The sequence below is a fragment of the Vicia villosa genome, linkage group LG5 (genome assembly GCF_029867415.1).
Source record: "Vicia villosa cultivar HV-30 ecotype Madison, WI linkage group LG5, Vvil1.0, whole genome shotgun sequence".
NCBI classification, from domain to species: domain Eukaryota; kingdom Viridiplantae; phylum Streptophyta; class Magnoliopsida; order Fabales; family Fabaceae; genus Vicia; species Vicia villosa.
The window spans coordinates 166,154,417-166,167,897 of NC_081184.1; the positions used below are offsets into that span (position 1 = coordinate 166,154,417).

A 13,481-nucleotide genomic window follows, 5' to 3' on the forward strand; every position below is an offset into this window, starting at 1 on the left:
TTTTGTATTTTCGAAAAACTATTTTTTTACTTTTTTTAAAATAATTTAATGGATTTAAAGTATAAAGTAAAAATAATTCGTTGGATCATCAAAATGTGTTGGATGAATTGTATTCATCCATGTATATAAATAAATGGATTTAATCCAATCTATTAATTTATTTTTTATATGATGGATGAATTGGATAGATTTTTGTGTGAATAGATTGGATGAATTTTGTCTTAATGGATTCAATTGTCATCCCTAAATAGTCATGCCTCCAAATACATTAATACAAAATCCATAAAAAACAATTTTAGGACCAAAACTCTATCATAATCCTACTAGAAATGTACACACAACACTACACAAATAAAACCCTAACGACATCAATACCAACCAAAAGCATAATCAACAAAAAATCCAACAAAAAACAAACCAGATACGCTATTTGCATAGCTCAAGGCATCAAACAAACCTTATATTGCATAATAATGGAGAAAAGAAAATCCCTTTGTAGAGAACACACCTTCTCAGTGATAGAAGGAGGAAGAGACCGCATGTGAAGAGACGAAGAACGGTTGTGAGAAACCAATGTGTGAAGAGAGCGAGAGAAGAGAGGAAAATGATGAAGAGAGTGAGGGGGGGAGGACGACAGTGTTAGGTAGAGGTTTAAGTTAGAAGTTTTTTTTTAATTTTAAGATGGTATTAAAAAATAGAGTAATTATTTTTTTTGAAGAGGTTGAGCTGTTGAAGTTTATGTTGGAGCGGTAAAGCGGCAAGCAACAAAATTTTTGGAAGTATTTATCCGGGAAATTATCGTGTCCACAGAGATTAGTGATACCGAATCGCCGTTCGACGGATTCTTAGTTCTTGAGTTTGGGTTCAATGGGTTTTAAGTAAAAACGGAAAATATAACATATGAACATAAAAAGAATACATTCTTGATAGAGAATAACTTATCTGGTTTGAATCTAAACTACTCCTCACAAACATAGATTTATCACTCCGCCGTACTCAATCTACAATACTTGTCAGAATCACCACATATCCCTCACATCAATGTCAATTTCTGCAACACCGACGATAGGTCAACTATATTGCTCTTTCGACGATGTCTCAACCTATCGAACAACATAGAGACATTAAACTCAGATATTATGTGGATGTTAACCCCAATCCTATCTCTAGAATCTAAGCTAACAGGTATTCTCCTAATCAAGATTCATGAAGCATATTTCTATAACAACATAAACCCGAAGCGATTAAGCAAAAAGATCAGAAAAACATCGATTAAGATTTGTAAAGCAAACTTTATACAATTAGTAGAAAGAGTAACAAACATCCATGAGTTTAGAGTATTTACATACAAACTCAACAAAAGAGAAATATGTTATTTATGCAATTTTGGAACTAGGGTAGCGCGCGTCGCGCGTAGTAGGGCGCGTCGCGCGCTGACCGCTGTCATGAAAAAATCAGCTTTAGTGTTTTAATTTGGCCATAACTTGAGAACTGTAACTCCAATTTGCGTCCAGTTTGAAGCATTGGAAAGTTTATTCAATTTCCTATCTAACAATGACAAAATATCAACCAAATTAATGATTTATTATTGTTTGATTTTTGAGCTTTATCCGTCGACGAGTTGGTTCTGTTGCTCAAAATCGCACGTTTGAAGCCGTGTCTTCGACACTTTATTGCTCATGCTCCAAATACACAAGAATACCTACAAAAAGACACAAAAACTATCAAAAGGTATAAAAGTATATGAAAATACAACTATTCACAAAGTATACGTGCCACTATTTACAAACACAAAATAACTACATTTTGGACTTATCAGTTTACAAAAAGATCGTGTAGTGTAACACCCCATTTCTACCTGGCAATTATTCAAGAATCAGAGTTTCAAAATTTCTCAACAAATAAATGAGGCGTCACATATTCACTTCAGAACAAATACTCAATATATAATACTTTTCAAAACAAAATAACTTCTTTGATTAAAACATGGCGGAATCATATTTCTCAATCTTTGAATCAATAACATCTTATTCAACTAAGATAAAATAATAAACAACAACATCATAAACATCATAAATCATTCCTCCCGAGTGCTACGTATCAGAGCGACAACCGACTCGATTAACAGCAACTAAATTTTCATACTTGAATACCTGCACGTTACCAATATAAAGGCAACGCCGAACAAGAGAAAAGGGTGAGATATCAAATCATATAAGTGAGCGCATGATAAATTGTATATTACGATTCAAACATATATGATTATCACATCACAAGTATTAACATCGCCATACACTTCATACTTCCACTAACTCACAAATCTCACATACTTTTCATCGCACCACAAGTCACATCACTTCATATTCACATCAATTATATATATATATATATATATTTCATTTACTTCGCAAGCCAAGTCATGATACATCACAATTATAAACCTTAAGTATACATCACAATTCTAGTCCTAAAACATCACAGCATATAAGTCATACATTTAGTCACAAAACATCACATATAAGTCACACATCTAATCACGAAACATCACATATAAGTCACACTAGACATATTCAGTTAATTGTATTCACAAGCATCGATATCATCATACTATTCATAAAATCACCAATTCACATCTTCACATACTTCCATCATTTAACAAGTCACGAAATACAATCACGATTTAGTTACAAAACGTCACAATTATGAATCACATAAGACACATGGGACATGACTCATGTATATGCATGTGGTACCAATCGGAGCTTCAGCCCCCGTCACCAATTGCCCAATTCAGAGGCACAAGGTATAAGCCTTCGTCACTAATTTGCCAATCCAGGCCGTCACAGAGTATGCATATGAAATGTGACTCGACAAACAACACATGCACAACATACTCATCACAATCACACATCGTCACGAGGCATACGCCTATATCACTGATAATTACTAATTACTAGAGGTAATTCAACGTCATAAATAATCTTTCATCTTCACACAAAAACGAATTCATCACGACATCATCATGCTTCGGTATATCACGACAAACATATAACTTCACATGTTAACAAAATCATCACAACATCATCATGTTTCGGTGTATCACAACAAATCAACACATTAAGTCAATTCGCATTAGTCACATAATTTCTCTATAAATTAGTCTTTTAATTAACTCACTAATCTACTATTAACTAACCAAAATTATTCACAAATCCTCCTTTAATTGATTGGACCGATTTCGCATCACTACCGGTTGTCTAATCTTTGGTTATACCATACTATTCATGATTATTATAAGTCCTCGAATTATACTACAAAGTCACTAAAAACACAATTCAAACCGGGTTAATTCGGACACAATTGAATTAATTTTCGGTTACACACTCATCGGATAATCTGAACGTTTCCTGTTTAATTAAGGACTGCTAAATCCTGCTACTACATTGCCTCATATGCTACTGGCTACTGCTATGCTACTGATCATATTATTCCTGTCATAAATTTACCAACTACTAATGTTCCTATATCCTATTAAATTACTACTGAGTATAATAACTTCTTTACCAAAACTACATATCCAAAATACTACAAGTGACAAAAACAACACGAATGAGGAACAGAGGTGAGACGGCCATCTCCAATGGAGGTGAGGCTTGGTGTAACACACCATTTCTACCCGACAAATATATATAAATCAGAGTTTTCAAAAATTTCTCAATAAACAAATGAGGCGTCACATAATAAAAACAAAACAAATCTTCTCGTCGCATAAAGCGGATACATAGCACCTTTGAAACAGAATAACTTATTTTATTAAAACACAGCGGAATCACTTAAATAAGTATTCAATAAAATATCTTCAGTTAACTTATCATTTTGTTCAACCAAGATAACACAATTAAACAACAACATCATGAATGACATAAATCGTTCCCCCCAGAGTGCTACGTATCAGAGCGACAACCGACTCGAGTAACGGCAACTAAATCTTCATACATGAATACCTGCACGTTACCAATATAAAGGCAACGGCGAAACAAGAGAAAGGGGTGAGATATCAAATCATATAAGTGGGCGCATGATAAATTGCATGCTAGGATTCAGACATATAAAATCATCACATCACAAGTATCAATAGCTACTATACACATCATACTTCTACAGTTCATTAATCTCACATACTTTTCATCACACAACAAGTCATAATCATGTAAATAGTATCATCTAATAAATTTTACATATTCAAGTAAGCACAAAATTCAATAGTATAATACTCAAAAGATTCAATACTATTATCCCAAATATATACACAATCCATCATTATCACATATTCACACGTTTAACCAATTATATATCAAAACATCACCAATTTCAATTATCACAACTCATGTACACATGACAATCACATAAATGCATATATTCAAACATCACTTAACCTCAATGTGACTCAATGCAAGACATGTGACTCTATGCATGTGGTACCCAATGTGGACCCAAAGTTCCACCGCTTCCGATTCATATAGAATCTAGCCACGCTTCAGATCCGGACAAGATCAAAGCCACCAAATGTAAACATATAGTTTACTGCTTTCCGATTCACTCTAGAATCCAAGCCTCGCTTATGTTTCAAAGCAAACCACCTTTGTTTCAAGGCATCCATGATATGAATGTATGTACAATGTTAATCAAACATATGCAATTAAGATCATCTCTACCATCTTAATATTTAGCATATCACAATAATTCAACTCGATGAATTATCCACCAATTGTACACAACATTCACAACACATACATATCATTCACATATAAAAGGTCAATTAATCAATTACGATTCACAAAATTCAATTAACACTAGTAACCATACTATCTCATGTTAATTCTCATTTTGCCAATTATATATGAACATACACATTTAAAATCAAGAAATTAATCATTAAAATTAATGCTATCCAACTACTCATAGAGAATCAATATTAGCACAACATCATGGCATATACATATATTTATTCTCGACAAAACATATTCAAGCCAAAACACAATTACGGACAAATTTCCAAAATACCGTAATTTACCGATAACCGAATAATTTATCCAAGTCTAAGTATATTCCAAATAAATAGTCTTAATAAAATTAATTCAACTATTAATTTAATTAACCAATTAATAATCACACTATATTAATTTAATTCACTTCTATTTCTACTCCATTTCCAATTTCTAGCATTCTATTGTTCAAGACCATTTTTATTGAAAAGAATATCACGCTAGCTTTCTAACGCCTCGAACGGAGACTCAAACAGAGTTACGGTTCAAAAGATATGAATTGTTAAAGTTCCAATAAAAAAACAAACACCGACGTTATACACTAACAACTCTAAACATGTCAGAATTACTCAAAACAAATAAAAATATGACTCTTAATAATTCAAAACAACTCTGACAACTTATTGTCGACTCTAACAACTCTATTGACAACTCTAACAACTTTATTGACAATTCTATTAAATTATTATAATTTATTTATAAAGAATATTTAAACCAAACCCAATTTCAGTCGATTCGTAAAATATCACAATTTCAACAAATAACACCACCATGTTAATCTACTAATTAAACTTAGTTACCACGTAAATTTTCATCAAATTCCGGACAATTAATTTACCGCTTAATTCGACTATTTCGATCATACGAGACACTTTATTAGTTTTAGGAAAACAGAACATAAACCAAAATGAACAGTACGCCTAGCATGGATGTCTCACTTCTATTATATTATCATATACCTATTATAACTAATAATAGTGAATACTAAATTACACAGCATATGCATATAAAGGTTTCAGCAAGAACACAAAATCACAACCAAAATTAATATGCCACTGTCTGTCGTATACTGTTTCATGTTCACTTATGTTGCATCAATATATATATATATACATATGCATTTATCAAGTAACCACCAGCAAGAATGCACATATATGGAAAACAAAAGGAAAATTAAAAGAAAACAGTAGTAAATAATACATTTGCCAAGGTTAACTAACACAACTTCTACAACTCCATAAACATTAGTATTTCGTATGAAAAACAAACGATATGCTATGCTATTGAAAAGAAGGTGTTGTCAAAAGTCTAAAGAATGCTTTAAAGTAGCCTTCCCAAAAGATGGTGCGGCCTTGGCCATACATACGACTGAAAGACCCAATTATGTTTCAGAAATTTGTAGCGCACTCACTACCAGCCGTCAATCCCTCAAAGATGATGTCAATTTTTTTCCAGCAACAATTAACATAATAAATGCAATAATTCTACACACCCAATTCCCCCACATACAAGATTTCATAAGCCCCATTATAGGAAGAGAACCCCACCCTTACCTTATTCAATTTGAGGCAACTTGTTGGGTCTCCAATTTGGCACCATAGATGGAAATCTTCAAGCTTTGTTCATCTTCTCCAAAACTTGCCTCTTTCTCTTCTATTCTTGTTTTCTCCAAAAATGACAACTACTCTTTCTCATCTCTAAAACCCTAATTTAAAATCCAATTTGGGCTTAGAGGTTAACAACTCTTATTTATTTAATATCCTCCAAAATCAATTTAGGCCCAATAAGAGATATAACTCAATAACCAAAATATCACTTATAATAATAATTCCTTCAATATAATAATTCCGACTTATAAATAATATTATTCTTAATATTATTTTCCGACTTCAATTTAATAATTCCAAATTTGCCCTTAAATAACACCGACAATTCAAATTCGACTAAATCGAATATTTTCGGTCTAATCTTACTTACTCAGAAAATTCCCAAAACTTCAAATATTATTCCAATAATATTTCTAATACTGAAAATATCAAAACTCTTGATTAAATATCGATCCGCTATCCCGAACTAATACCGACTAAATCGTCTCAAAATAGGAAAACTTCACTAAACACTCCGAACGTCTAGATTAAGCGAATAATCGAATTTCCGGGTGTTACAACTCTCCCCCACTTAAAATATTTTCGTCCTCGAAAATCTACTTGACAACACCATCGTAACCAAATCTCGTATCCAATTATCAAATATCCAAATCGCGTTTAGTAACACTTCAGTCACTACTTCTTCGGCACGACAACAATTCCATAAGAACACAAACACATTACTATTCTTACCAGATTCACAATAATCTACGACCCAATGCATCATCCTGGCTCATCACACTTATTCCAACAGTCTATCAAACATCAAGATAACTTCACTTCACAGTCTTCTGACATATCGTCCTTCACTTCTTACAAGTCGTGTAACAACAGTGCAACGCAATGCTTCCGCTGCGCAACTCTGATAATTCTCTTTTAAGTCACCATTCTCGATAAAATTTTGTCTACTTATATGGTTCATAAATTCTCAATCCAATACAAACTTTCTTCAATAATCATCCTCACATCGTTGTTTACTTGATATTTCCAATCTTTCACTTTGCGACACTCGCTTGCATAAAACGTACCACACCGATTGTTAATCTTATCTAATTCTAACCCAACCATCCCTCTTACCAAGCTACACAACTGATGGGCGACTAACTTCACGATAAAATTATAAAAATCTTTCCACACTATTAGGACAACAAGACAAATTTATTACATCTAACACGTGTTTCGTCTACCATTAACAATAGATTGAGGGTGATCAGTTCCCCAATTTGTCAATTAGTATCCGACAACCATAGTGGAGTATAAATCGTTGTTACATCATAATAGCGTTTTTTTTTTCTTCTGAATTTCCACTTAAATCCAATAACACGACGTAATCCAATGATTCACTTTGGGTGTTCACAATTCCTACAACTTCTTACTCAATCGATCTTGTCGATGAGACACCGACGTCCCAACATAATACAAAATCTGATTCACAATTACTTAGCATCACACAATAGTCAAACATCTTTAATACTAACACCTCGTCCTCTTATTTTAATCATCAACAATAAGTTCTGCTTAACTTCACTTCAGACATTTCCGGTAACAACCATTCTTATTCAACAGGCTTACACATTTCCATAAGGTAGAATACAACTTCACCTCTTCGTAGGTCCAAATGGTATGTCCAATTGATACTCAAAACTAAAGATACGAATCTCTGACATTATCCGAATTGCAAACATCGACTTCAAATATCGACAATTTTTATGTTTATCTCCCAAACTACTCAAATAACTTTGACGACAAACTGCACCTCATCCCAACATCATCACTTCAAAATCAAATCTATTACGGTTGCGGCAATCATTCTTATAATACACTTCATCTCGTTATCTTTCGGATGCTTCAAACGAAGTTCAAATCAGATATCCAAAACTCAAGCTACGCGCATTCTCGAGTTCCAACTCTGGTTCGCGATTCACAACACTTCACACATCGACTACGTCCGTTAATCACTTATGCGAGTCAAACATAAAGTCTACCGCAACCTCATCACTTTAACACTTGTCAAACACCGGCATCAGACGCAAAGGTTAAACGCACCGACAACTTCATTATCCTCAACTGTGCTGAACATCGCCACTTTCTAAATTATGGCTTCCAAAATAATTCTTAACTTAAAGTCATTTCCGAATCCGGGTGACATCCAAAACTCTCAACAACACTTGCATCGTCGCTTGTTGACAATATACTGAACCATCTCTTATAGCAGAAACATCATCAAGAAGTGAAACTTCTCCCCCACTTGGAAACAACCAATTCCTGCAACAAAACAAACAAGCACAGACAGTGTTTCACACACGTGTCGTGTACTAAAGACTAAAACACTGACAACATTCAACTGTCGCACAACTCAACAGACTAGACAACTTGGCCGGACGGACCGACCTGCTCTGATACCACTAATGTAACACACCATTTCTACCCGACAAATATATATAAATCAGAGTTTTCAAAAATTTCTCAATAAACAAATGAGGCGTCACATAATAAAAACAAAACAAATCTTCTCGTCGCATAAAGCGGATACATAGCACCTTTGAAACAGAATAACTTATTTTATTAAAACACAGCGGAATCACTTAAATAAGTATTCAATAAAATATCTTCAGTTAACTTATCATTTTGTTCAACCAAGATAACACAATTAAACAACAACATCATGAATGACATAAATCGTTCCCCCCAGAGTGCTACGTATCAGAGCGACAACCGACTCGAGTAACGGCAACTAAATCTTCATACATGAATACCTGCACGTTACCAATATAAAGGCAACGGCGAAACAAGAGAAAGGGGTGAGATATCAAATCATATAAGTGGGCGCATGATAAATTGCATGCTAGGATTCAGACATATAAAATCATCACATCACAAGTATCAATAGCTACTATACACATCATACTTCTACAGTTCATTAATCTCACATACTTTTCATCACACAACAAGTCATAATCATGTAAATAGTATCATCTAATAAATTTTACATATTCAAGTAAGCACAAAATTCAATAGTATAATACTCAAAAGATTCAATACTATTATCCCAAATATATACACAATCCATCATTATCACATATTCACACGTTTAACCAATTATATATCAAAACATCACCAATTTCAATTATCACAACTCATGTACACATGACAATCACATAAATGCATATATTCAAACATCACTTAACCTCAATGTGACTCAATGCAAGACATGTGACTCTATGCATGTGGTACCCAATGTGGACCCAAAGTTCCACCGCTTCCGATTCATATAGAATCTAGCCACGCTTCAGATCCGGACAAGATCAAAGCCACCAAATGTAAACATATAGTTTACTGCTTTCCGATTCACTCTAGAATCCAAGCCTCGCTTATGTTTCAAAGCAAACCACCTTTGTTTCAAGGCATCCATGATATGAATGTATGTACAATGTTAATCAAACATATGCAATTAAGATCATCTCTACCATCTTAATATTTAGCATATCACAATAATTCAACTCGATGAATTATCCACCAATTGTACACAACATTCACAACACATACATATCATTCACATATAAAAGGTCAATTAATCAATTACGATTCACAAAATTCAATTAACACTAGTAACCATACTATCTCATGTTAATTCTCATTTTGCCAATTATATATGAACATACACATTTAAAATCAAGAAATTAATCATTAAAATTAATGCTATCCAACTACTCATAGAGAATCAATATTAGCACAACATCATGGCATATACATATATTTATTCTCGACAAAACATATTCAAGCCAAAACACAATTACGGACAAATTCCCAAAATACCGTAATTTACCGATAACCGAATAATTTATCCAAGTCTAAGTATATTCCAAATAAATAGTCTTAATAAAATTAATTCAACTATTAATTTAATTAACCAATTAATAATCACACTATATTAATTTAATTCACTTCTATTTCTACTCCATTTCCAATTTCTAGCATTCTATTGTTCAAGACCATTTTTATTGAAAAGAATATCACGCTAGCTTTCTAACGCCTCGAACGGAGACTCAAACAGAGTTACGGTTCAAAAGATATGAATTGTTAAAGTTCCAATAAAAAAACAAACACCGACGTTATACACTAACAACTCTAAACATGTCAGAATTACTCAAAACAAATAAAAATATGACTCTTAATAATTCAAAACAACTCTGACAACTTATTGTCGACTCTAACAACTCTATTGACAACTCTAACAACTTTATTGACAATTCTATTAAATTATTATAATTTATTTATAAAGAATATTTAAACCAAACCCAATTTCAGTCGATTCGTAAAATATCACAATTTCAACAAATAACACCACCATGTTAATCTACTAATTAAACTTAGTTACCACGTAAATTTTCATCAAATTCCGGACAATTAATTTACCGCTTAATTCGACTATTTCGATCATACGAGACACTTTATTAGTTTTAGGAAAACAGAACATAAACCAAAATGAACAGTACGCCTAGCATGGATGTCTCACTTCTATTATATTATCATATACCTATTATAACTAATAATAGTGAATACTAAATTACACAGCATATGCATATAAAGGTTTCAGCAAGAACACAAAATCACAACCAAAATTAATATGCCACTGTCTGTCGTATACTGTTTCATGTTCACTTATGTTGCATCAATATATATATATACATATGCATTTATCAAGTAACCACCAGCAAGAATGCACATATATGGAAAACAAAAGGAAAATTAAAAGAAAACAGTAGTAAATAATACATTTGCCAAGGTTAACTAACACAACTTCTACAACTCCATAAACATTAGTATTTCGTATGAAAAACAAACGATATGCTATGCTATTGAAAAGAAGGTGTTGTCAAAAGTCTAAAGAATGCTTTAAAGTAGCCTTCCCAAAAGATGGTGCGGCCTTGGCCATACATACGACTGAAAGACCCAATTATGTTTCAGAAATTTGTAGCGCACTCACTACCAGCCGTCAATCCCTCAAAGATGATGTCAATTTTTTTCCAGCAACAATTAACATAATAAATGCAATAATTCTACACACCCAATTCCCCCACATACAAGATTTCATAAGCCCCATTATAGGAAGAGAACCCCACCCTTACCTTATTCAATTTGAGGCAACTTGTTGGGTCTCCAATTTGGCACCATAGATGGAAATCTTCAAGCTTTGTTCATCTTCTCCAAAACTTGCCTCTTTCTCTTCTATTCTTGTTTTCTCCAAAAATGACAACTACTCTTTCTCATCTCTAAAACCCTAATTTAAAATCCAATTTGGGCTTAGAGGTTAACAACTCTTATTTATTTAATATCCTCCAAAATCAATTTAGGCCCAATAAGAGATATAACTCAATAACCAAAATATCACTTATAATAATAATTCCTTCAATATAATAATTCCGACTTATAAATAATATTATTCTTAATATTATTTTCCGACTTCAATTTAATAATTCCAAATTTGCCCTTAAATAACACCGACAATTCAAATTCGACTAAATCGAATATTTTCGGTCTAATCTTACTTACTCAGAAAATTCCCAAAACTTCAAATATTATTCCAATAATATTTCTAATACTGAAAATATCAAAACTCTTGATTAAATATCGATCCGCTATCCCGAACTAATACCGACTAAATCGTCTCAAAATAGGAAAACTTCACTAAACACTCCGAACGTCTAGATTAAGCGAATAATCGAATTTCCGGGTGTTACACTTGGGGCGCCCAACCCCACACACCATGGTCGGCGTCTTCAAAAACAAGGAGGAAAACATGGAGACCACCATCTTCGAAACACGAAGAAAAGGACATGATCAAGGCAGGCTTCTCATGGAGACAGTGCCTATTTGCCATAAAAATAAAATAAAAGAAACAGTGGAGGAACATAGATTGAGACGGCCACCCCCTCCACTTCCTGGGGCGTGCGTCTCCACTAATCTACTCCCAGGTGTGCCCCTCATATCACTTTAGTAATGGATTTATGGAATGAAAGTATAGGTTTTAGGCGGCCTTCTCAGCAGACAGGGATCCGTTCATTTGTCGTTACATTTCTAGGTTTTCATACAATGAGGTTATAACACAGAATCATTTTGTTGGACAGAAAACACAACAGCTAGACTCAATCAATTTCATGGCAGAGTCCTTCTTCAAACAATCGATTAACACAAGCAATGGCAATAAATCTACACATCCAATCCCCCGCATACAATTGTTCATGAGCCCCATTATAGGAAGAGAACCCCACTCTTACCTTATTCAATTTGAAGCAACGTGATGGGTCTCCGATTGCACTTCCGATTGGGCACCATGGATGGAAATCTCTAAGCTTGCTCCTCTTCTCCAAGACTTGCCTCCTTCTCTTCAAATTTTGTTTTCTCCCAAATGACAACACTACTCTTCTCATTCTCTAAAACCCTAAATTTATCATTCCCATTGGGCTTAGTCTTTAACACTTCCTCTTTACTATTTTTCAGAAACCAATTTAGGCCCAATAAGACAAATAACTCAAAATAGCCAATACATCACTTTTAATAATATTCCGTCGATATAATAATTCATTTGTCGACATAGTCACTTATTCACCAAAATATACTTCTCAACTGATAATTTCTGAAAATAAAATAATAATATTTAATTAAATAAATAATTAAATAATCGGGGCGTTACATGTAGCAGTCCCATTGCAAATGAATTAAAATAGAAAAACATTTTAACAAAGTTAAAGTTAATTACAAAATTGCCACCGTGTCATTTTTTAAATCAGTTATAATGTCAACCGACTTAAGAACTTTGTCTAAAAACTGTTCTTTGTACTAGTGGCGGCATAGATAATAATAGGTAATAAAATTTGAAAATTGGAAAACACAACTACTAACCTCAATATCAGTGCCATTTGCTCTTTCACTCATATATCACGTGACTCATCAATAAGCACGGAGAATTGTCTATCACCAAGCTCTTTCATAATCACCTTGGTAACTT

The 13,481-nt window shown here is 33.3% G+C and overlaps 1 protein-coding gene across 1 annotated transcript in view; it reads right to left on the reverse strand.

Annotated features, from left to right (window-relative positions):
- The window catches only part of LOC131605951 (glutamine-dependent NAD(+) synthetase-like), a 21,019-nt gene extending 7,627 nt beyond the window's left edge, over positions 1-13,392 (reverse strand). The window contains exon 1 of the mRNA XM_058878238.1: positions 13,376-13,392. Coding sequence (XP_058734221.1) covers positions 13,376-13,392 — 17 coding nt within the window. The remainder of the gene's footprint in view (positions 1-13,375) is intronic.
- Between the last annotated feature and the right edge of the window lie 89 nt (positions 13,393-13,481).